The 27645-nt window shown below is 35.0% G+C and overlaps 1 protein-coding gene and 1 long non-coding RNA gene across 2 annotated transcripts in view; one reads left to right on the forward strand and one right to left on the reverse strand.

Moving 5' to 3' along the window:
* LOC145690992 (uncharacterized) overlaps nucleotides 1-13916 on the reverse strand; it is a 33199-nt gene extending 19283 nt beyond the window's left edge. The window contains exon 1 of the mRNA XM_081766467.1: nucleotides 13006-13916. Coding sequence (XP_081622593.1) covers nucleotides 13006-13370 — 365 coding nt within the window. The 5' untranslated portion in view covers nucleotides 13371-13916. The remainder of the gene's footprint in view (nucleotides 1-13005) is intronic.
* Nucleotides 13917-17953: 4037 nt separating this feature from the next.
* LOC145689090 (uncharacterized) lies at nucleotides 17954-24209 on the forward strand. The gene is made up of 2 exons (XR_014132091.1): nucleotides 17954-18445; nucleotides 23703-24209. It is a non-coding gene; the product is annotated as an uncharacterized LOC145689090 (long non-coding RNA).
* Nucleotides 24210-27645: the final 3436 nt, after the last annotated feature.

Here is a 27645-nt window from a genome sequence, read left to right on the forward strand (position 1 = left end):
TTCCAGTTGAAGTTTTTAAGGTCTATTGCAATATCAATTGGTGGAAACTCAATGTCCATTTGATCACAAATAAACTGTTTATCAATACAGGTATGCACCCACGAACGATGTTGACAACCATCACAATATCTAGATACATGTTGTACAATATGCATAACACATTTTTCAAAATAGTACTTTTTCAGGAATATACTAGTTTTGTTGCACACTTCCACTGCATGTTTCACACACTGAAATATGCTGAAGAATTTGTTCCATTCCGTTTGTGTTAGATACACCATATTGCGAGGGACATGAAATGTACTCTTTTTACGTAACAGCACCATCTTCTCTTCGAGGACTGTACGCAGCACCACTTCATGATTTGAGCCTAATGATTTGACTATGGTCACATTTAGCTCATCATGAAAATAATCGTTCATTTGGTCGATTCGTGAACATAATATTTGCCATTCTTCACAGGTCAGTTGTACACCAAATTGTTCTGCTTTGCCCAATCGAATCACAGGTTCAAATGTTCTAGCACTGATACCAATCATCACATGTTTTGTTTGAAATATATTTATTGGATAATAGCTTGCGAAGATGAACTCTTTATCGTTAGAAGTACACATCTTTCCTCCTGAAAAGCACTTGCTCAAATGATTTCGTGGGATGACACTGTATTTGCTGGTTTATAGTTATTGCTGACGTCATTGGAAAGGAATGTGCTGACGTTTGAATTCATGATTTCATCACAGTTGCTGACGTCATGCCGACCAACCAAATTCATACAACTACGGCTGACGTCATTGGAAAGAAATGTGCTGACGTTTGAATTCATGATTTCATCACAATTGCTGACGAATCTGGCTGTGTACTAAATTCAAATTGATGACTTCGACCCAAGAATCCTTTATAACATAAAGATACAGATCCAGTATTTAAGAAACGCAGCAGTTCTTCTTGTTTTGATGCTTCCATGGGAAAATATCTTGCTGGTAAAATTATATTCTTATCATTTTCAAGCTTCACTACGATTCTTAATCCAAACTTTGTAGGGATCGTTTGGCTAGCTAAGATTCTATAAGGTACATTCTGTTGTAAATCAGTAATCTTGGTAAATGATTTCGTCACATCACGTGTGTTTAGAAACTGCAGACAAGTAGCCATGATGATGTTATCATGAATACTACCTCGAACGATACTTATATGATTCAAAACTGATGACGTTGCATCATCATGTTCTGACGTGTACTATTGCACCACAATGTTGCCAGAGGTTTTTGTTCTAAACAGTTCCGGTTCTTTACTAATGAGTGCACAAGCTTTTAAAAAATTCAAACAAAATTTTGAAACGAAAAATTTTTTCAAACAAAATTTTGAAACAAAAAATTTCAAACAAAAAATTTGGAAACGAAAAATTTCAAACAAAAATTTTAAACAAAATTTTGAAACGAAAAATTTTAAAAAATTTCAAACGAAAAATTTTTAAACAAAAAAAAATTGAAACAAAAGTTGTCAAAAAAAATTTCAAACAAAATTTCGAAACGAAAAGTTTCAAACAAAAAAAATTTCAAACTAAAAATTTTACGTTCATGGTTAACCGTGAAACTTTATCCGGTTTTTAACTATTCGATTAACAAATAAACGGTTCTGATCATATTTATCAGTGAGTGCAAAATGTTGAACGAAACCAAGATTTTTAAATGTTAAACAAAACTTAAAACTGAATACAGCAAAGATTTGAAAATCATCAACCAATCAGATTGCACGAAAGATAGTGATCAGCCAATCAGATTGTACGAAAGATAGTGATCAGCCAATCAAATTGCATTAACAATAACTTTGCTAGTGTCAGATTACATCACCTTATGATTAAATTTCAAACTGTTGTAGCATGTATTGCCTTTCGTCTGTGAGTCATAAGATTCAATAAGGTTAGCTATCAGATTTCTAAAGCTCAAGGTCAAATCAATCACCACCAATGATCTTAGACTATGAGCTGTGACTAAAGTTCAATGTATTGTTTCAAATTTCGCACCTTATGTTAAAATTCTGTTTATCACCATTCCCAAATTTAAAGAATACTTCTCTTGATATACCTAAGTCTTAGAGTTAATCATATCATTATATGTTCAATAAGGTCAATAATGTCCGTCAATTGTTTACCTGAGTAGAACCAACTGTTTTCTAGAAGTGTGTGTACTCAAACTTAAGAAGTACCACAACAAAGGAAATGAATCCCTGTACACTACCTCATCAAGGACAATCACGTGGTACAACGTCTTGCTTACGTTCATATTTGGCGGGAATAATCAAAACCAATAACGCATTCTCAAATTATCCTACAAAGTTTCAATGTACCATTGTTCTGGACTTCTAATCCCATCATAGGTTAATAACTGATCACGTGATCATACTCATATTTGACAATGATTTACCCAATGAATGAGATACTATCCAATTACCAATTATTGATATGACAATAAGAAATGTACCCCTCCCAAAATTTAAGATTGGTACACAAATACACATGTGTCTTATGAAAAAGTAATAAATCCTGTACTTATTCAATAATAAAGCCGGTCAATAACCTTTAAATTTTGAATATTTGGTCATAAGAGGAACACCAATGGGTCCTAGAAAACGTTTACCGAATTTTGTTATTTGATAATTCCCAAACTTAAAAGGGAACATAAAAATATAAAGGTAATAAACCATATAACGTGCTAAATAGGTGTCAATAACCTCCGAAATTTGATTTTTTGGTAGTTCTTTACTCATGAAAGGGAACGATGTGGACCATCCAAATTTATAGTGATACATATTGAAGTCCTGTACTATGATACCAAATGCTTATATTAAACAATTTCTAAAACCGAGTGGATGAGCCAAGATACCCCTCCCAAATTTTTAAAGGGTGCGTCAATGTACCCATGTCTTATGATAGGAAATGAACCCATATACATGACCATATAACCATATAAGGTAATAGAACCTCATCAAAGGGGAGAAATTGGGCCAAAAACCAAACACATGGTACAACATATTGCTTATGTTTATATTTTAGCAATTTTTACCCATGAAAGGGAACAAGATGGACCACCCAAATTTATCATGATACATGTTGAGGCATGTACTATGATACCGAATGCTCAAATTGGAAAATTTCCAAAATTTAAGGGGGTTGGCCATGGTACCCCTTCCAAAAATTTAAAGGGTGCATCAATGTACCCATGTCTTATAATAGGAAATGGACCAATATATACATGACCATATAACCATATAAGGTAATAGGACCTCATCCAAGGGGATAAATTGAGCCAAAACCAAACACGTTGTTGTACTAAAATTTGGCAATTTCGTACCCATGAAAGGAAACGAGGTGAACCACCAAAATTTATAGTAATTTATATTAGGGTCCTATACTATAATACCAAACATATAAAAGGGACAATTTCCAAAATTAAAGGGGTGGGTCAAAGTACCCCTCCCGGGTGCACAAATGTACCTATGTCTTATGATAGGAAATGAGTCCCCATACGTGACCATATAACGTATAAGGTAATAGGACCTCATCCAATGGAATAGATTAGGTAAAAAACGAAACACGTGGTACAACGTATTGCTTACGTTTATATTTTGGCAATTTTGTACCCCTAAAAGGGAACGAAGTAACAGTAATATATATTAGGGTCCTATACTATTATACCAAATGTTTAAATTGGGCAATTTCCAAAATTAAAGGGTGGTCCAAGGTACCCCTCCCAAATTTTTCAAGGGGTGCATTAATATACCCTTGTCTTATGAAAGGTAATGAACCCCTGTATACGCCCATATAACGATATAGGATAATAACACCTCATCAAAGGTGATAAATTAGGTAAAAAGACCAAACACGTGGTTGTACTAAAATTTGGCAATTGTGTACCCATGAAAGGGAACGAGGTGGACCACCCAAATTTATAGTGATACATACTAGGGCTCTATACTATTATACCAAATGTTTAAATTGGGCAATTTCTAAAATTGAAGGGGTGGGCCAAGGTACCCCTCCCGGGGTGCACCAATATACCCATGTCTTATGAAAGGCAATAGACTCCTGTATACGCTCATATAAACATATAAGGTAATAGGACCTCATCCAAGGGGATAAATTAGGTCAAAAACCAAACACGTGGTACTACGTATTGCTTACGTTTATATTTTGGCAATTTGGTACCCCTAAAAGGGAACCAGGTGGACCACCCAAATTTATCATAATACATATTTGGGTCCTATACTATAATACCAAATGTTTAAATTGGGCAATTTCCAAAATTTAAGGGGTGGGCCAAGGTACCCCTCCCAAATTTTTCAATGGGTGCGTTAATATATCCATGTCTTATGAAAGATAATGGACCCCTGTATACGCCCATATAACCATATAGGGTAATAACACCTCATCAAAGGGGATAAATTAGGTCAAAAACCTCCGAAATTTCAATTTTTGGCAATTTTTTACCCATGAAAGGGAACGACATAGACACCCAATACTGATAGAGGTACATACTGTGGTCCTAGGCTACCATACCAAATTTTTAGATTTGTCAATTTCCAAAATTTAAGGGGGGTGGTCCTATGTACCCCTGCCAAAATTTTGGGGGTGGGCCAAGGTACCCCTGCCAAAATTTAGAGGGGGTGGTCCTATGTACCCCTAGGTCATTGACCCCGGGCCAGGGACCATGGGTCCTGAGGCAGGGACCCAGGGGCCAAAAAGTGTCCTATAGTCAGGCCCATACTACTCAAGCTATATTTTACTCTCAAAACACATTATTTTGTTAATAATAATTTGTTTTCTGCTTTTCTTGTAGATATCTTAAATTTTAATGGCCAGTGCTTAGTGGAGGCTAGTGTTGGTGAAATATCATTACACTTCTATTTTTTTCTTTTAACTGCGTGGGTTACTCCTGTGGCCACAAAATCGTGATTTTTGTCGTTGTTAGAACCTTGTAAATATAATCGTAACGTTCATAATGATTTTCGCTGTTTTTCCAAAAGTTTACACATCCTTTCTCTCTCTCACTTGTGTGTTACGTTTATCCCAGCTTTGCTACGGCAAATCACGATTTCTTCCGTACATACGTTGTGTTATAAACCGAAGCTGGATAGAACGGTAGACAAAACATAGATACCGTATAAAATTGAAAAGTGAGCAAATGATTAAATTAACCTTAGATATTAACAAACTAAAATTATCTTCTGGTGCAAATCATAAAACCTGGTTAAACTGTGCAGAAAATGTGATAATACTGAATGTAATTTACACAAATTAAAAGAACATCAAAAAGTTACAAATGAAAAAGTAGCTTTTACTCTATATATTTTCGGCCGTGTTACCTTTTTTTATTTCCACTTTTATCTTATTTTCTTTTCTTTTAATACTGTACTGTGTGGCACAATTGATAAATTAAGATTTCAGTTAATCACAATAATCTTCGACCGGTCAACTCCTTCAGAGGCGTTGCAGTTAATAGAATCTCAGGCGTTCCACGTCGTATTATCCCAAGGGTCCGCTGGAGTCCTCTGCAGATAGTAATAAGCGATCGTTCAAGCAGGCACAATTACTCCTTCTTTTCAATGATATGGAGCCAGAATTTGTCACAAAACTGAGATTACAAACGAATGTTAGGGTGCTAACACATATGTACTAGTCACTTCACTGCTGATTTCTGCACAATATTTGAAAAAATTATTTTACACGGAGGCGTATGAAAATATCGTACAGCCACTGATGATAAACAAACAAAAAAAGTGTGGAGTTTTATGGCTGATTTGAGCATACGCCTTAGATCGTGCACCCAATTCGACAGCGTGTAAGACTCGTTCTAATTAATCTTCGTTCGAATGGCAGCCTGGAACTACAGTTTGTTTTTCAGGGAGTTAAGCATGGTAAGCTATGTTCGCTATTGAAACTAAAAGCGGTATATTCCTTAAAGGAAAGAGAAAAACCAAAAACAAAAAGATGGGAAATGCAGACTTGCTATTCTTAAAAGTTGAAAGTTCGTTGTCCTGTCCATGCTTTCTGTCTTAGCATGATGCATATTGTAATATTCATTTTGCTTGCATTAATTTTCATACCTTAGAATTCAAAGTGAATGTAGTTTATCAAATCTATCTAGTGCGTCTCTAAGTGATGGCGAAATATTCACTCTTTCTTGCTCCAATTGGAGAAATATACTGGCATGTCATATTTCGGGGCATACGTGTTGCCATGTTCGGTGTCCAGCTATCAGACATAAACTGAAAGAATTAAACTGGAGGAAGGAGATACTATTTCTTAGAACGCCAGTCCCCTTAAATGTAAGTGGTTAGCTGACATGGAAAAGTGATAAAAAATTGGATTAAAGAGAAATAAGTGAACATTTAAGAAATATTTGAAACAATTCCTGTTATGCAGCAAAAAGCAATCATCAACAGAAAATGCATATCATAGTAAAAATTAACCAAGAGATGACAAATGGAAAAAAAAAATATACCGACTATTAAAATTAAAAAAAGGGAAAAGGGAATTAAACAAAGAGACGATGAAAATGAAAATGAAATGAAAATGAAATCTGTAAGTGTTACGTCCCACGGTTATGCCGGTTAGGCTAAAGGAGACGGTGATGATGAGAGATGAGTGAAATGGTGGAAGGAAGAAAGTGGGAGGAAACGGGAGAACCCCGAGAAAACCCACGAGCACGGTGTTTGTCCACCACAAAGTTCACTTGGCGGGGGCTGCGATCGAACCCGGGACCCCAGGCACCGAGGTGAACGCTCTACCACTGAGCCACCGCGCCCCCTGAGACGATGAAAATGTTTACAGGTCAGGGTTCCTGTAATTCTTATACTAGAAGATTAAATACCTAATGTGATTTAACATGTTACTGCATGGTAGACCAAAAGTCGGAACAAATCACCGTCGGACTAACTTAGCGGTCAACGGTTTGCGCTTCCTACAAGCAACGGCTTTTGGGTCAAATATAGTGAAAGGCCATATGATCGTTTTTCTGAAGTTTGAATCCACAGAGATCAAATAATCAATCTATTTGACTACCATATCTTTGAGTTGTATTATATTCAACTTTTCAATTTGGATTACAGGGCAAAATTTGTACATGTTTAAATATTTGGTCAACTAGCTATATTTTGTACATTTCAAGTTGGTAGCAGTGTTATCCTTGATGTGTAGGCCTGAATCAGAAATAATCGATTTAACTTTTTTATACAAACGAAAAAGTTATAAAATTTAATAAAATGGAATTCTGGCAATTTTGATGACTCACTACGGTACCTGTGTTTCGAGCAGGTGTTTCCAAACCTAGTAACTTATTATGAAATAGTTATCATTTCGCTGCATTTTACTTATTTACAATTTTGAGCGTTCAAACGGTCTGCGAGGATAGTTTGTAATAATACTGCATATACAACTGTTGATAAGCCTGTTTAATAAAAAATACGCATATGAAATAACGTCCCTATGTTACAGTCAGCGGGCCTTATTAATGATTTTATGTCTACGCCCCTCACAGCTTCTCATTATGACCCTGGTAGAAACGAGAACAATATTGTTATTAGAAAAAGCTAATGGAGATACATGGGATAACATCAAATGGTAAGAAAGAAAATTAATTTAAGAACTTAGCTCAATATATGGTAAAGAATATCGGGAGAAGATAAAAAAAGGAAAGCAGAAAAAATCATACATTTCTTCAGCACAAATTATAAATCTTTATAAACGAAGACGAAAACTTGTTATAAACAAAATTATCTTCTCTCGAAATAACGTGGAACAGGTGAACATCACTTCCGTTTTGATAATGTTCGTTATAATACATGTTTGTAATTCCAGATGTTTGGCAATAGACAAAATGGAAAAGAGATATTCGGAAAAATGTAAAGAAAGCCAAGAACAAACTTTAAGATGATATCCTTGTTGATTGCCAGCTGTTTCTTCTTGTTTTAATTCCATTTTACTTGCGCTTTATCTTATCGATTTTAGGACAATACTGATTGGAATTAATCGCGAAGGATTCATCCAAATAGTAACATTATATTTAACTGAAGACAAATAAGAGAGAGTAGTTTTTTGATTCACTCCCAGCTCTTTTAGGATCTCCATTTTTGTAAAATGTATTCTATTAGAGTAATTTTTAAAGTCAGAAAATATCTTAACCCTTAACAGGGAACGTTATTTTTGTTCGCTTACAGGAAATGCGTGTCTCTGGGACACGGACATGTATAAAGTAATATCTTTTCTAAAAAACGTATGTGTAATGTAGAATAATGAAACTTTATATTTTGTACTTCGAGCAAAATATGATAAACAAGAATTACATATATTAATTCGGTTTTATTGGAATATAAATTCGGAAAATATTTCAATATCTAAATAAAAATAGAATATAAATTTAAAAACTGACAAATTTTAAATTAGTATAATTCTACATATTACTACCCCGCAAATATGTTATTTGTCCACATGTAGCTGCCCTGTTCAAATGTTCTATTTCTCGAAGAGCTTGGAAACGTTTAACGAACATGGTAGCTTTAAATAGAGGTCGTCCCAAAGTGTCTTGAAAATGGTGAATACATGTCTTCGTTGCCTGATTTACAAATATAACACAATATTAGGAGAGCAATAAGGGCTTTATTTTCAGATAGGTCAGTAGATCTGTAGTTTGACTTTGCTCTAATTTACTTCAAATTTGTTTCGATTTTCTTCCAACTTCATATTGAAATCTCCTGAATTATATCATCATTACATAAGTTAGACAGGATTTTTTTCCCAGATTTCTTACATGGGTGACTATACCAGGAATCCCTCTGACTATGTTTTGATGAAGAACCCTTCGGTTTCTTAGAGGTTCATTTCAATTCCAAACAAACCTGTTTTTACCTCTGTATCTAAGGCCTTCGTTATCACATGAAACTTCACTAGGGCTGCTCACATTGACAGTTCTGTTACTACTTGAGCTCACACCTGCCACTGTATCAGAATTGGTATCGTCCTCACATTTAGTAGGTAATTCTTGATTTGAGGAAAAAATTAGGCGTCTCAGTCAGAATCTACTGAAGACAATAATATAAATTACTTCTGTATTTTCAACATTTTTGGAATTTTTCCCGTGAAATAAGGATCTGCTGTACTTACAGTTTCATTCTTAAATTTCTTTCTCGAGGTACTAGGTCTATATTTTGCAAATACATAAAATCTCACACAAACAAAATAGTATGTTTCAAGAGCTCAGTAGCTTCTATTTCATGGTAAATAAAAGTAAACCACAAAAATTTTTGAAAGCAAAACTCTCTTCAGGAAATGTGTGTCCAATAATCACGCGAAAATATAAACAATAATGGAAATGTGTGCCTCTTTCTAAAATCATCGATAAATGTTCACTCAGACATTACGCCAACAATGGACTACTGCGACAGACATACAACTAAATAATAAGAAGGTACTGAGAGAACCGATACATTGAGTGAATCAGTGTTGCCAATGTAATACAAAGAAAAACCATAGGTGTCTGACATACACATATTTCCTCTTAAGGGTTAAAAAGCAGAAGGAAACGAAGGAGAAAAAGATTGAGTTTAAAATTCAGGGACGATGCAAAATTTAAAATGCATTTTCGTAAACTACTGAGTTATAACTAAAAAGAAAAAAAAACAAAGGAAATAGACACTTACAAGGATGAAAAAGCATTACGCAAGTGCCCGAGATAAAGATGTAAATAGTCAACAAAAAACGGAGAATGCAAGCTAAAATCTCAAAAGAAAACAATAATACAAATTAAAGAAATCCAGGTTTGTTAATGGAAATTCTTGTAAAGGATGATACACAAGCTTAGAAACGACACCCAAGCCTGTATCCTATGAGCTTTGAGCCATCAGCAAGTGCAAATCAAACAAACGTCAATTTCATTTGAAACATAAAATCTAAGTTTAATTTTTAAGGCTTCACTCGTGAACTTCCTGATTTTATATGGAATAGCTCAGCGTTTACAACTTTAAGAGCAAAAATATAGACCTGTCCAAAAAGGCAGTATGAACTATGGGAAAAGCTATCAATTCACACAAGTACTGACAAAATGATAGAAAACTCATATCTTGGTGGAATTTAGTCGAAAATGGTGTGAAAAAATCTTAAAAATTGAGAAAAATGCAAATTAAAGAAAAGAAAAATACGTGGAAACACAAAATATATCAGAAAACTAATACACAAGTAAACTATAAACCATTAGCTCCATAACCTTTTCGTCTGTCTTGGTTAGTTTTACTCTCACGTTCCTGCACTTTCGATTGGATCATAGAATATATTCTCCCATGTAAAAAATATAATAAAGTGGAAAATAATTTTTCTTAAAGCAATTTAAATCTTTGTCTCATAAAAACTTGGACTCAACCATCATCGTGCTTTACTAATGCAAAACCTACATTCAAGAATGAAATGCAGTTTATACTATGTAGTTTTCTGTCATACTAAGAAATTTTGTTCGAAAAGCGGGATGTACTTAATAATATCGTATTTATGATATTCTTAATCTGGACTCTAAAAGGGCTAATTTACAAATAAATAAATAACGCTTCGCTGGCATTTTATGAGTACATCTCATTAACCCACAATAAAATTTGATTTAACATCGTTCTGAAATGAATTTAAATAATAATGATGATCTATACAGAAGTACTACATTTATTTATAGAAGAACGAAAAGTCGTTTATAAAATACCCTTTTCAACAGTACAACGAGAACATTATCTGATAAAATATTGCTGCCCCATAACAAAAATTGAAACTAACGTCACTTAGAATTCGATTCGTAGTCATAATGACAACCGCCCTTTAAAGGGAACCCAAAAAGAAGTAACCGACGTCGGGCACATTTTAAAACATATTAAGATTCTCTAGTGTCAAAAGAGATACTTTGCATAGTTATTTTGTATTGATAAATCTATTCTTAATCTTCTATTCCAAAACTGTTCTTAAATAAAAAAAACACAAAATCCTGCGGGACTTGTATCTATGGCCATTCTCACTTCTATCTAAAATCTAAAAGCAGAGTAACAAAATTTATTTAACTCACCTAATAAGAAAGACGTGATCTCAAATTACTTTCACTGCAGTTAGAAGCAAAATAACTGGCAATAACTGTTAAAGTTTAAAAGATGTTAAAAATAGAATGGTTGGGAAATTTTTCATGGTTTGTATCTGAGATATTCTTACTTTCCTTTATATGTTCAAATAAGATCTCAATTTATTTCACTGGGCTAAAAGAAATGAAACGTTCTCAAATTATACCATCCGCAGAGTAGGAGCCGTTCTGATCACGAAGTTTGAAACAACTTTAAAGCTACGATCAAAATGTCTTTCATTGTTTGTCAGTACAAACATTAATACTTCCTTCTTCATTAAAAAAAAAAAACTCGCGAGCTACTTGCCACTTCTACTAGGAATATCTAGATGTCAAATACATACTTTTACGATAGGCTCAGAGCAGCGCAAAAAAAAAAATCGAATTGGAAAGCGCTTGAAATAGAACGAATTCAAACTTTCTTTGTATTCGCCACCTAGGGATGTTCTTATAAATTTCTAAATTGTAAAAAGCACAAATCCAAATTTGTTAAACTTAACTACTAAAAATGAAAAGAACTAAGTTATTTATTCAGTAAAGTTGGTTGTAGAATAGTTACCACGATCGTCGCCATGAAACCAAAATTCAATTACCCGCTCACCGCATTCCACACATACAAGCAGACAGAATATGTGGCGTCACAGTAACATAGTACCATATGACTGTACAGACACCCAGTGAGAAAACTAGGAACTACCACCAATCTGTTTACAGTTCAGGGTTTTACTAACAGATGACTGAATCTCTTTTCGTATTTTGTGGGAAGTAATGCCCAATGTGCAAAGTAACCCCGTGTTACGGTAGGTAGTTACCACTGTAAGCGAAATGAAATATCAACATTCAATGTGGCAAATCATGACACAAAACTAGAACTACCTTTGGGAAGGAAGGAATTCATATAACTAAGGAATTACGTCCCTAATATATTGCGTTAGTTTGGAATACAAATATACAAGCAAAGAAAGCATTTCAAGATGTTACCTATAAAATACTTAGGAACGTACAAGAACACATTCAACACGTAAGTTTATCCTAAATACAGAATTTTGCGCTATCCTCGTTTACCAACATTCTGCGTAATGCTCTAATCTGCATAGCAATCTTATTTTTACCGGCCATCTAGCACATGCTGGTTAGCGTTGTCTGTACAATAATACACACATCATGTACGTTCACTAAGCCCCCACAGTGATTATACATTGAGAAATTTAGGTTCATACTCTAGAAATGATTCCTGGGAATGTAAAAAGTCGACTTCCTTGAAAGAAATGAGTGCAGCTATGAAATGGTTTGATGTATGGACCTCTACAATTAACGAACATTCATTGATGGTTAAAATATTCTTTCTCTTGTATTTTACTAATGTCTTTCGAAGCCCTCCGGAAAAATGAGGCTAGACACATTTGAGCTAAATTCTAAGTAAAAACACAAACGTCCATAGTTCTTGTTCCAATATAATATATTCCACGTTTAAATTTGCAAAATATTAGGATATATACCATTCTCACGATTTGTTATTTTACATAAGTCTCTATATAAATAAAACAATATTGTCGAGCACCCATATTTTAAATATGTGCAACAATTAGTGAGAAGTGTGTGATAAATAATAAAGAAATAATTAGTTTATCAAGATCTAAACTACATAAGATTTGTATTAGTCGTATCGATCTTATTTTTATTTGGTATACAGCTTATCTACCTGTGTCTTCCAATTTCCTAATTGTAGGTTACTAACTTACGTTCGAGATATCTCCCATATCTAAGTATTTCTCGTGAAGTATTGCTTTTAGCCAACAAACTTTCCGAACGCATGTAACCTTATTATCAATCTGAGCCAATTAGTATATGAAAATTTGAACATTACCTTTCTGGGCGAAGTGAATTTAAACTTTTTGTTGTTAATTGTTGGAAGTCATTAGAGTACGACGCGCAAGTCTCCTGAACTACTATTTTTCTAGGCGTTTCTATATTCCTTTCAAATTCAGGATCATCTTCTACTGCTAATTCTGATTTCACCCTATCAACGTTTAGTTTCACATCCAAAGAACACATAGCTGTATCCTTGTCCATTGTTTCCTCTCCTTCCGTTGTGGATAATATTAACTCTTTCTTGTCAGTCATCAGTTCGTATGTCCACCCTTTCGCTTCGAGTGGATCTTCCTGAGGTAAGTCAAAAGCAGTTTCTTCTTTGCACATCAATTCCAACTTAACAGACGCCTCACCAGCCATTGTGAAATGAAATATAATAAGAATATAACACTGTTCTTATACTTCCCTTATATTTTATGTTGCCAGTCTTAATGAAATGATTTACAAGAACGTTCACAAAAGCAACTTTATATTTAAAATCAGCTTCTTAAGCAGATCCTTATTTCCTTAGCCACGATCGCTCTCTAGGCAATTGTTTGTTTGTTTGTAGCAGCCGGAGGAAAATGAAAAAAACCCAGATCTATACTTCTTTAGCTCATATTTCGTTCAAGTGAGATCTTTTGTCGCTAGTGTAGCTCACTCTGACATACCGCTATTCTCGTGTTTCAGAAGGTATAAATCCATCTTTATCGTTTTAGCGGGAATAGCAAATCTTGTATTTCTGTATGCCATTGCGGTTTGATTGACTGTCGAACTCCCGTTGCGTATACCGGTACTAATTTTATTTAATACACGTGCTATTATTGCTTTAAATGCTACTTTTGATTGTGATTTGTGCCGCGACTTAAGATAGTTAGTGCGAACAATTTAATATTTTAACACAATTTTTTCACTTGAGAACAATAACTGGTTGTGGCTTTTGTGTGTATGTGTAAGCGTCTCGTGGAATAAGACGTTGATTTTCGGTGCCATTTGATAACAGTCATTACCATCACTGACGCACCTACTGTAACTATTGAAGACAAACTAAGAGATCTCTTGCCCCAAACACTACACATTTCCCCCCACAAAACCCAGGGCTGATTTTAAGCAGCACGTGCGCTGTCATTCTCTTCAATGTTGCCGTACTTCCGTAACCTTTCATAAACAACAAAATTCAGGATTTAAAAAAAACAATGAATGGTAGATAAAAGAAAGGGACAATAGAGGGAAGTAGCAACGTTGATTTTCAGGTAACGGGGTCATAAATCTCTAACAAATATCTCAAAGAACAGAAGGGAAAGGTTTGGAGGACTCTCCAGATTCCATGATAAAAGCATCTATAACTGTGTCTGCTAGTATTCCAGGTCAGACAAACACTGCCCTTGTAAGGTGACCATAATTCCAGTATGATACGCCAGGTGGCAGCACCGAACCGAAAATGGGTGGGTATAAAACGAATAACCTTCTGTGATTTCTAGCAAGTACCTAGGTATATAGTACTACGCAAGCGCGCCCATTTCTCTGGATATTTGGAGGGGCACACACACGCAGAAGGTATATATATATATATATATATATATATATATATATATATATATATATATATATATATATATATATAGATGAGGATGTCACGACTAGTGATGGGTAAATTCCCGAAAAGATATTTTTCAGGAATATTCCCGGGAAGGTTCCCAAAATGGGAATTTATCCGGGAATTTATGTAAAATCAGAAAGAAAATTGCATTATATTACTATATTATGATTTCGAAGTTCAATTAATTATTATATCACAATATATTATTATTGTTGTCCTCAGAGGATTCTTTAAAATGTACATTCTGAACGGTCTATGTTACCTTATTACCACTTGATTATTTTTAGACAGTACACATAAATGTATATTTATTTACAATACGTTCTATCAATTAAATATGTGTGAAGAAAATATATAGTAACAGTTTAAATTTATATGTAAGTGGATTTACTCAACTTGATTCCATACACGACCCTTCATTCTATCTATTTCTTGAAATTCCATACGTTAATTCACATGTAAAAGAAGTCCAAGTAGCCTACCTCTTCAGAAAATCGAGTCAGAGAGAGCAGACAGACCGACGTCTATTACTAATGGTGGTTCAAGGTTTATTAAGAGCACTTAATCTCTAATTATACATAATTCTAAATTATTTTACAAAATGTTTAATTTTCTTCATTTGTAAATTAGTACTTTGCTAATTTTGGCTGTTCTTTAACATTGGGAGCCAGCTTATGCACCTACTTTTTTGCGATATTCTATTCCGATGCGGTTGTTTTATGGTTTCATACGTTAAATTACGTTACCAACATTAAAATCAGACAGCATTGTAGAGCGAGCGTTAGCGAATGAAGGCGGGTTAGAACCCCCCATGGCACGTTGTTTTTTTTTATAAATACTAAACAATTACCTTACGTTTTACTGCAAATGGAAATGGAACTTAAAAAATCATCCCTAATAGCACAAGTAGTCCACGGGACGTACCATACGACCCAAGACGATCCTAAAAAATCCAGGATATAAATAGGTAATCCCAGGGAAGTCCCGCTTGGGACAGGCATGGGTATATATGGATGGGAATCCCACGGTTGTCCCGCAGGATGGCCACTAGGAACGGGAAATAGAAATTCACAAAATTATACGTATTTCTCTCATAATAAAAGAATATGTTTAAAATCTGCAGAAAAGAAAATATAAACCATAAAATTTCGCCTGGTCCTCAGTGCTGTGGTGCGCGTTCGGAACCGTCATTTGTTTGTCACAATTGCATTGTGGTTTGTGGTATTGGAAGGAATACGTGAGGTTCAGCGGTGACGCAGTGGTAGATGTTAGTGAAATATTTTGTGTTCCAACAGATTTTAGTCTGCAGTATAATTGATTTTGGTATGTGTAAGAAATGAAAATTTTAGTGATTTTTTTTTAAAAAAAGAGTTGTTGTTATTCTAGTTGTAAAAAAAATGATGAAATGGTGATCGTACAGCCGTAGTACTCAATGTTTAAAGTTCAACAGAGCAGGAATGATATGAACAATGGATTAATATGAGCAGATTTACAATAGGTCGGAATCTTTTAAAATATTTTTCACTTTTTATGTTTCAAATAATTATCTAAAACCTTCTTACTCTTATTTCACACTGTTATTTCATGCTGAAATTATGGCGTTCAGTTTAAGAATAAGCACGCAAACTGATTTACCATAAAACCTGCATCGTACCTGATGTACCAAACTGATAAGCAGCCATTAAGTGTCCAGCACCAGCCTCTGGGATTTTGTTAAGATATGTCCCACACAGCAAGGAATATTTCCTCAATCAAAAGAAAATATTTTCCTTGGTTTCCAAAAGGTTTTCCTTCTCTAAAGATTTCCATGCTGGTTTCCCCAATGTATTCCGAATATTTCCCGAAAATATTTTCCCAAAAACGTTTGTAAAACATTTTAGAAATTACTTGGAGTACATTTTGAGAATGTTTGCCGGAAAGTAAAACCAGGAAAATATTCACAAAATATATTAGAAATATTGTTTTGGATCTAATTTAATATGTTTTCACTGTTGAGAAGGGAAATATTTTCGAAATGATACTAAAAATGTTTTCCATATATGATACGGAAAACAATCAAACGAAATATATTCCACATATTTAAAAAATGTTTTCTAATACGTTATTTGTAATATTTTCTATTTTTACGAGAAAACGTATTAAATATATATTTTTAAAAACATTTAGAATATTTTAAAAATAAATTATTTCGTAATATAAGAAATATTTTTCAGAAATGTTTTAAAAAGGTTTACTTAATTTTTACAAAAGTATTTTGGTAATCTTCTCCTATAACTTAAACTAAATATTTTCGTATGATATTTTAGTATTATTTCCAGAATATTTTATGGAATTTTGAATATAAAACTTTAAAACAGGTAACAGAAAACATTAAAAATGAATAGAAAATGTTTTCCATTGTGTTTTGGAAGATATTTTGTGTCTTTAGTGAACAACATTTTCTGATATAGGTCTATTATAGAAACATTTTTACATGAATTCAGAATATACTCTTCCGTTACTGGAGAAAACATATTCCTTGTTATATCTGAGAAGTATCCCAAATATATACCGGAACTATTTTTTAAAATGTGTTTCGAGAACATTTAATGAACTACGGGAAGCCGTGGCGTTAAATAAGCTTTCCGGGCTTAAGCCTCCCCCCGAAATTGTTTTACTATATTAAAGTAAATGAAACATCCTGCACAATTTTCACATTTTCAGGAATAAAGTTAGCAAAGATTCCCTCCACGAAACAAAATCGTAAATATGCCACTGAACAGGATGTGCATTTTTAGAACGTTAGTAGGAAAATAATGTATGGAAAATTTTCACAAATTGTAATAGAAATATTGTGTTGAATGTAATGTAATATGTTTTCAATGTTGAGAGCAGGGGTAAAAGTGGATCTGAAAAGGTTGGGGGACGGTAGGTAGCGGATGACGTCACGCCGTTCCCCCTGCCTATCTTTGCCCATTGCAATTTTTTTAGGAACTGGGTAGACGCCGTATATATTTTCTCGAGGAGGGGGCGGCGTCCCCCCGTAATTTTACCCCTAGTTGAGAGAGAAAATGTTTTCGAAGTAACACAAAAAATGTTTTACATACATGATAAAGGAAACAGAATAGGCCTATAAACAGAATAAAATGTTTTCCAACATGTCATTTACATTCTTTTCTATTGTTACAAGAAAACATATGAAATATAATTTTTAAAATATTTCTAATATTTTAAAAATAAATTCGTTCGTAATATAAGAAATATTTTTAAAACTCTTATTAATTTTGTATGGAAATGTGTTTGTTATCTTGTCCTGTAACTTAAATGAAATGTTTTCATGCAATATTTTAGAATTATTTCCAGAATATTTTATCGAATGTTGAATAAATTCTCTCACGAGAGTATCGTAGTAGCATTATTACCAATCATTATACTAATTATAGCAGCACCAAAGAAATATATTTGTTAAAAATTTGAAATTTATGATATCCAGTGTGTGAGATTGCTTATTAGCATCGCTACATCAACCGTCATTTGTTTATCAAAGGTACCAGCATTCCTTGCTCGCTATGTTGAATTCACAAGTCAAGACAAGAAGGAATATTTAAAAAATAAATAAATAAAATAAAATAAATCTCAGTATATTCAAGAAGATATCTTTATATAGAAAAAGTAGACTATTGTTTAAGACGATGATTATGTATATTGCTCGCAATATTCCTTTAACTGAAGAAGATATATGGGAATTACGGAAATAATCAGCTGAGTTTAACTACCAAATACAACACATAGCCTAAAAGAAGACTTTTCCGAAATAGGAGGCACACCTAAACACTGTTAATAGTGAAGAAAAAAGAAAGATAGACAAGAAAAGTCGGTAAGTATAACGATTACATAAAATAATTTAGTTTTATTGTCTGTATAAGTGATTGAGTGTCTGTATAGTATACATGAAGCTGCATCAGTTCCCGAATAAGCAGGACGCTCATACTTTTAGGGATTATTCATTGAGTATGTACGAACTTACAAAGGGGGTAACAAAGTGACTTTTATGTACTTATCGACTGATACGAAAATAAAAAAAGAACGTACCTGTACTTTATATCTGCATGTGTAGTGCCCTTGTACTTTATCTATGACTATGTGTGGGCGGAGGGGGGGATTTAACGCATATCGCATGTCTTGTGCACATGGGTACTTCTTATATTGCACTACGTAGAAAATTTATGGTATTTCATGTAGAAATGGTAATAGAACACAGAAGAAACGCAGATCAGGAGGTTCTCATGTATACTATGTATTATCGAGAAATTTATGTTTACAAATTAATAAAGGTATGGGATGCTAGATTTCTATTTTTCATCTCTATACGTAAAATACCGTGAAGGTTTACTTTTGGCTCACCAGTCGAAATAATTGCTGAAAAATAGAATCTTTTAATAATTTTCTTTTTATTGTCGGATTGAGTATATAGCCCGCTCCCCCTAGTGATTTTTAACGAATCATAGTGATTCTAACGATTCATACTAGTTCATAATGAGCCGGAATCGCATGTTATAAAGATTTAAGATGTAAATCTTGCGGTAAGGAAGCTTTAGTATAAGTAGTAGTAGTAGCTTTAGTAGCGGTAGTAGTAATAGTAGCAATAGTAGTAGTAGTTAGTAGCAATAGTAGTAGTAATAGTGGTAGTTAGTAGCAATAGTAGTAGGAACGGGTTAGAAGCCCCGCAGGGGTTGGTTGGGTTATGTTCTCGATATAAGTAGTAGTAGTACTGACTCTTCCAGTTCCGGTGACAAAGAACTGGGGGGAGCGGGCTATACACAAACCTTATTGTCTCCTAAATGATTTGCGCTAGGCGATTTGAAATACGTCACATGGAATAGATAAAATTCAAAAGGAGCGTCAGAAGTAATTGTCGAAAAAGTATAGTTATTCTTTTTATGATTTGCGTATATATATACGTTGCCGGATGTATGACGTAAAAAATACAGTGCAAAAAATATAAATCAGCCTGTACTACGTGGCCACTAAAAAGCACCAACAGGCAGGGTTGTAGAACACAGGTTCCTCTTCCAATTTATCTGAAATAAAGACAGAAATCAACGTGCCCTGCGGGGCTCTAACCCGCCTTCACTTGCTAACGCTCGCTCGGCAATACTAAGTGAATTAAATATTTTACTTTGGTACAGAAAAGAAACATCTATTAACCTATATGGGGGACCTGTGTTCTAGAAGCTTCCCGCACCAATACTGTCTCAGAGCATTGCGAAGTTGGAGGTCAGCAGGAGCGAGGGGATGCTTCCAAAGGGAAAATATGCGGGCAAGTCTTTACTTTAGGCAAGGCAGTGACAATGACCAATTGATCTGAACCGGTTTCTGCAGTTACAGTTCCCAAGAAGGAAAGAGAAAACAACGTGCCCTGCGGGGCTCTAACCCGCCTTCACTCGCTAATGCTCATTCGGCAATACTATGTACTGACATAATATCACTGCCTTGCTCAAAGTAAAGAGTTTAAAAAGATGCTTATATTACCATTTTTAGGACAGGTTATAATAATTCTGCGTGCAGTTTTACTTCTGGTGTGCCACTCGAAAGCAGTGTTTCTTTCAAAAGTAATGTTCCGGGGGCATTGCTCGTGCTATTCTAGTTATTATTATAAACGTATTATTTTGGTCTGCTCCGGGGAGCCACTGCCCTCCCAAAGACAAGTCTGGAAGAAGCACTGCTCGAAATACTTAGTGAAATATAATTCTTTCGCTACTTTCCTTCTTGTTGTCTATTTAATGATTTTCGCCAGGCGACGTATAAATTTTTCACTTATAAATTCAAGGGGACCGTCAGAATTAATTGCCGAAAAATTACAATTCTTTTACGATTTGCGTATTTATACTGATTCCTAATGTGTGGATAAGAAGTCTAAAAAATACAAACCAATCTGTGTTACGGGGCTACTAAAAAGCACGAATGCCATCTAACCGAGTCAGGGAGGGTGAAGGCAGAGGGGCCGAGGAGATGCTCCTGAAGGGAGTAGGCACGTACATTTCTATTTTGGTGACGGGATAATTGCGCGTATATTACCATTTTAATGACGTATTTACGATTTTTTTTCAGGGGAGAAGGGCTTGGCTAACGTTCTCCAAGATAATCCATTTACTTTAATATAGTAAGTACAATTTCAAGGGGCTTAAGCCCGGAAGCCCCCCTTAAATACACCACTGGGTTATAATAATTCTTGGGTTCTCTCGAGCAGACGTTTACGCCGAGAACAAAATCTATAGATAAAATATGATGTGAAATATTTTTCGTGAAGGAATGAGAGTGTTAATGTAAGTTATTTCTGTCATTGCACAGCTTATTGAAATGGATTTTGAATGCAAATATGGTAGAAGTAAGCGGCGGGAATTTCCGGTTCATACGTCAGTTGTGAACATCTGCGATGGCCGTAATGTAAACTTTTTTTTTTTTTAAGAATTGTGTAATAAAGAGAGAAGGATTATAAAGTTTCTACAGAGGCATGGTATGGTGAAGCGCGTAAAATCAACTGCGCAAAGTGTGGAAAAGATTTATTCAAGAAGAAAAATTCAGAACAGAGGCAATAGCCCTACATACGCTATTTTCTATCGTAAAGGTAAGAAAGAAAAGCGGTGTGACACTCGTGTATTAGCTGTGAAAGGTATTTTCTTTTTAAGGATAGAAATTAAGTGTTTTTGAAGATAAGAATATTTACAAATATTGTAAATGTTTTTGCGCCATCCTCGTTTATGCGTACCCCCTGCCTTGTCGGTGACGTGCCTGCTCGCTACGCTGTCGCTCGGGCCCCCCTGACTCAGATAGCATGCGTGCTTTTTTACTGGCCACCTAACAGAACTTGTTTCGCTTTTTCTTTTAGAGCTCCTCATTTAGTACATAGGGGGGCGCGGTTGCTCAGTGATAGAGCGTTCACGTCCGGTGCTTGGGGTCCCTGGTTCGATCCCAGCTCGCGCCGTGTGGACTTACTCGTGGGTTTTCTCGAGGTTCTCCCGTTTCCTCCCACTTTCTTCATTTCTCATTATCACCGTCTCCTTTAGCCTAACCGGCATAACCGTGGGATATTAAACTTAAGTATTTCTTTTCGTTTAGTGCATGTTCTGAAAAAAGAAACCGGAAGATGCAAGAAATGCGTCAAAATTTGGTAAAAGAGTCTGCTTGAGTATTACCTACTTCTGCGTGCAGGTTTACTATTGGCGTGCCGCTCGAAATAATTGTTGAAAAATAATAATTCTTTCGCTAAATTTCTTATTGTATCTTAAATGGTTTGTGGCAGGCGACATGTAAATATTTCACCTGGCATATATAAAATTAAAGGGGGCCATCAGACTAGATTTGCCGAAAGATTATAATTATTCTTTTGCGATGTGTGTGTGTGTGTATTGTATTGTATTCAGGGTTTGCCCAATTGGGCTCAGCCCGGAAAAACCCACCTGGGTTTTTGAGCTTTTCGTTGGTATATTATTGGTGCAATTAAGGTGATCAAGTGATTGGAAGTGGTTCTTATTAGATTTTGGACTTTCCTTGGGCGAATTACTTGCTTTCGCGCTAAGATATACAACATTCAACGTAAGACCCGGGGGCGCGGTGGCTCAGTGGTAGAGCGTTCACCTCCAGTGCTTGGGATCCCTGGTTCGATCCCAGCTCGTGCCGTGTGGACTTTGTGGTGGCAAACACCGTGCTCGTTGGTTTTCTCGGGGTTCTCCCGTTTCCTCCCACTTTCTTCATTCCACCATTTCACTCATTTCTCATTATCACCATCTCCTTTAGCCTAACCGCATAACCGTGGGACGTTAAACTTAAAGATTCCATTTTTTTCCACGTAAGACCTTTATAAAGTTCTGGATGCACTGAATGCATTAAAAAAGCCGTACCTTAGATTCAGAGTGAAAAGAATCATAGAAGTGGAAAGAATCATTTGAAGAGGGATACACTATGTTTAAATTCTTGTAAAAAAAAAAAAAAAAAAAACTCTGGCGCACTTTTTATTTTTTCTTCGCTTTGAATACATACTATTGTGCCATGAATACTTCTCAGAATCATCTTCCTGTAAACTTTATTTTCCAAAAGCATGTACTACAAGCGCTGTTATAACATTTAAATCACTTTGAAAATCCTTATTTTAGCAAAATGCGCAATTTTCCCATCTTCAAGTGACATGTTCCATTTAAGTGTTCGTGGAAGAGAGAGTTGAACATGTATAGAGTATATTTGAAGGGTAAGGGGAAAATAGAAGGAATGTCACAAAATTGTATTTTTGAGAAAACGGTGTTTTAATATCGAAAACCTCGTAAAAAGGCATAGGCTTAATCAAATCTTTTGCCTGTTCTTACATAGATATTTTTACATCTACGGATGCATATATATACAGGCAAATAGTACCAAAAGTCACCATCACATAGGACAAAGTACCCAATAAAGCACACACATGGACATTCCTTGTTTTTCCCCTTACCTTTCATTTCATCCTTTTACTGAATTGTTCTGTCATGTTGGTAGTTTTCTTGAGCATTTCATGATTCATTCCTATATTCGCGATTTTTTGTATTCTTTGCAATGCAACGTTATCAAAATTATTCATTTGTATAAGGCAAAGTAATATGTATGGCCTGCTCCGTGGGGAAAGAAATCAAGCAAGGTAGTGGTCATCAAGGCCTTAGTAACCACCTCGGCATTCACCTGGTACGACTGAGGGAAAAAGGATGATCGGGCCCAGATTTGAGATCAGAGCATTCGGAATGAGACGCTAGTTCTTCATCAACTCAAATGCTGCCACATGTTTTCAATTTTTTTTTAATATTAGGTTTAATATTTATAAGATGCTATACTTTTTAAAAATAAATGTGTGACCGCTTCAACATGTTACAACGTCCGTAATTAAGCTATAGTCTAAGGTATGTCACTTTCAGCTGTAGCTGTTGTCTTCCTTGCCATTTACATTTTCTTCAGGATGTTACTTTTGTAACACAATATTGTCTTCACAAGCTGCTGTAGGTCCTACACAAACATTTTAAATATTTTTGTAAGTTTAAGATGTAATAATTGATCTTTAATCATTCCCTGCTGTTATTATGTTATTAAACGCTGCCTATTATTTTTATTTTCAGTAACTGTAACACAAGAGAAACGCAACTAACGATGAGATCGCGTAGATTATTGGGATTTGCTTCAACATGTCATACAGAGACGAACAAGAAGATCAGTTAAGAATTCAGCTGGAGTTCCACAGAACTTTAACTAACAATTCGCAGCGTCGAAATTATAGTTAGTTGTGGTAATCAAAAGTGACATTATAAAGAAGCAAATACTAATTTCTGGTTATTCAGCAATGTGGTATTTCTTGAAAGTAGGAAACAAGTGACATTTCGTGAAAAGATCTATTCCCCATGTGCCGTAGATTTGTAGAACATATTTTCAGCATTATACGTAAATATTGTTGTTGATTTTTTTTTAATTAGTGTCAGTGACAATTTTCTAGAACAAGTGTTTACAAGTTAAAATGTGAATTTCTGATATTTGAGAAGATTGTTCTTAATGTATAGAAACAAATAATACGAGCAGCATGAAGATGCTGCTGAAGAGTATTTAAATAAATAATGCCAGAATAGTGTACATTTATATTTTTATTTAACTACTAACCGATATAAACTTATAAAGATGTATATTTATTATAGTGTACAGTGTAAGTTATAACTACATAATGTTAGCTTGCTCTCATAATTTTAAGCTGCTTTTATTATTATTATTATTATTATTATTATTATTATTAACTCAAAATCTTATTTACACACAGAATCCTTCTGGGTGTTCCACTGCTACTACTGGTATGTGGCCACGCCGTCTATGTATGTTGGGGTGTCTTATGTGATGTTGCGAGGTTGAGACTGCAAATTAGAGCCTTCACAATCATCGCGTGCCAGTTTACAAAGCGGCTATATTGGATTTATTATTTTTAAGATAGGAAAAGGATTGCCAACAATTGTTTCTTGAAATGGATGTCTAAACTTCAATCCTTTTCGTATTAAAAAAAAAATCCAATACAGCCGCTTTCAAAACTGGCAGGCGACGTTTGTGAACACACTGATGTGCAGTTTGAATGTCGTAAGTCACATAAGACACCCCAACATATATGCACGGCGTGTCCACATACCAGTAGTACCAGTGAAACACCCAGAAACATTTTGTGTGTAAATAAGATTTTGAGTTAAAAAAAAATGCTTAAAATTATGAGAGCAAGTTAACATTATGTAGTTATAATTTACACTGTGTATTATTATTTATTATTATTATTATTATTATTAGTAGTAGTAGTAGTAGTAGTATTTTATTTTTATTTTGTTTTTATTTTTTTATTTTATTTTTTTTTTTGGGGGGGGGTCTGAGTCTGTGGGCCGCAATGGTTCCTCGTCATGAAGACAGAGTGAGGCAAAGACGTCTAAGCAGGTAAAATTGTACAGAGGAATCTTGTTTTCTTCCAGCTGCTATGTCACAGCCTGGCCGCCTTGTTTTCAACCCACTATTTGTTCCCAGCAAGAAGCCGTTATACCGTATATGCAGAGTGACGCAAAAGTCCGGAGCCCATAGGCCAACTCGGTTACTATTGCAGGTATGGAAACACGGTAAGATATGTAAGGACTCTTTTAAATTCCAGCAACACTTTTGTTTTTGTACTAGTGTACCGCTCAATAAAGAAAATGCGTTACCATACATCATGTCGGGCTACACGAATGAAAGAATGTGTGGTTTGCAATTAGCTACACCGAGAAGAATTGAAAGGAGACACAGTGAAGGATAAACATGCAAATGCAACATCCACGCCAGAGGCGTAGCAACCACGGTGTTGGGGGGGGGGAGCAGATATTTTTCATTGTGTCTTTCCGTTCCCTTTGGTCCAAATAATTTCAAACCACACTTTCTTTCATTCGGTGATGTTCAACAGTGGCAGCGTTGTACTTTTCGTTACTATTGGGCGGTATACTAATATAAAAACAAAACTTGCTGCATTTTAAAAATTTCCTTCTGTATCTTACCTTGTTTTCGTATCTGTAGTAGTAACCGAGTTGGTCTATGGGCTTTGGGTTCTATCATGTACAGAAAATATTCCCTAAATATTTTGTCATGCACAGAAACTATTCTTTAAATATTTTCTGTGATGTACAAAAAATATTCACTAAATATATTTTGTCATGTAAAGAAAATATTTTGGCATATGCAGGAAAATATTGTCTGCGTTATTGGTAAATAATTTTAAAATATTCCATGAGAAACATTTTAAAAACCATTCCGTTAACATTGTATAAAACGTTTCAAATACTTTTTCAGTAATGTTTGGAAATCATACAGGAAACATTTTTAGGAAAACTTTTCTAACGGCGTATAAAATATTTCTACAACGTTTTTGAGTGTATTCAGAGAATATTTTCAGTATTATGTGGAAAATGTTTTCAACAACATATGGAATATATTTCCTTAAGGGAAGTAGGATACATTTTCTGAAGGAAAATGATGGCACGTTTTAGAAACGTTTTGAAAATATTTCATTGCTGTGTGGGGTATGGTAAAGCGAAGATGAGCAAATATTGTCTAGTTATTTTTTACTAGATTTGAAGCACTAGTGTTACAAAACGCTCCTCAAAACTTATAGCTGATCGACTGAAGGGGCTTAGAAGCCCCGCAGGGCAAGTTGTTTTCTACCTTTGAAGTGACACATGATTTGCATGGGGAAGGTTCTAGATTACTGGTCCCCGATGTGGATTAGTAGATGGGTAGATTTCTTTCTGTACTAAAGTTTATACATTTAACTGATACAGTATTGCCGAGCGAGCGAAGGCGGGTTAGAGCCCCGCAGGGCACGTTGTTTTCTGTCTTTATTACTGCTCAATGGGAAGGGGGACCAGTAATCTAGAACCTTGCCTTTGCACTGCAACCATTGTTTCTAACCATTTCCCAAATCTTCAGATACAACACTTACCATCTCGTTCCTAATTTGTATTCAGCCGCCGTCTGCATTAGCAAATAGTTCCACCAGAACATACTTTCCTATGTTACTTACTCCCACATACGGTTTATGAAATTGAATGAAATGAAATATCTAGTTTAACGTCTCACGATTGTGCACCGAGGCTAAGGGAAACGGTGATGATCAGAAATGAATGAAATGGTGGAATGAAGAAAGTGGGAGGAGACGGTGTTTGTCCACCACAGAGTTCACTTGGCGCGAGCTGGGATCGAACCTGGGACCCCAAGCACCAGAGGTAAACGATCTACCTCTGAGCCACCGCGGCCCCATATGGTTTATGAGTTTAAACAATTATATTACCGTTTCACTATTTTACTACTAATATTTCTCGACCTATAAATTTTTCTTTTGGTAGAGCCGTCTGCTAAAGTTAACCCGCCAAGGTGTTAGCGAAATTGATGAACATTGATTATTTTCAATTAAAACTGCTTTCATCATATGTTTTGTGTTTCTTTTCTGTTGTGAAGTGACTTAAGCAAACACAACAGTGTTGCACTTAAAAGCAGCGCAGCAGAATCTGCCTTTTTAAAAAATTTTAAACTGACGTTTCTCATGCAAATTTCATCATAGTGTTGAAACTTGCAAAGACGATGCAATGAAACCATTTAAAGGATACGGTGGAGGCTTTTTTTTTTTTTTTACGTAGCTTGAGTTACATCTCTCCACTATATTAATGTTTCAATTAAAAGTAGTTTATTTACTTTACGAAATGTAGGTCTACCTGAGCAAGCGAACGGTGTTAGAAGCCCCCCGAACATATTTGCGAATTACAACTACAAATAATAGTCGAACCCCTTCAAAACGTAACGGAGGTTGAAAGGTTAGAATTTCCAAATATCGAGACTGTGAAGCGTGATACGGGTTATCAGGCACCAGTGACGAAAGATTTTATGCGAAGAACTAAAGTCTTAATGAAATTCAATTAGGGGGTTGCTTTTTGTTTCTCCTCCAGTCTTTTACGGTAGTGATATTGATTTAAAAAAAAGCAGGGTTGGCTGTTTTAAACCAGCTGTTTTTTTCATTCATTACTC

Source organism: Thermobia domestica, chromosome 7, assembly GCF_964235325.1.
Source record: "Thermobia domestica chromosome 7, izTheDome1.hap1.1, whole genome shotgun sequence".
Classification (NCBI taxonomy): Eukaryota; Metazoa; Arthropoda; class Insecta; order Zygentoma; family Lepismatidae; genus Thermobia; species Thermobia domestica.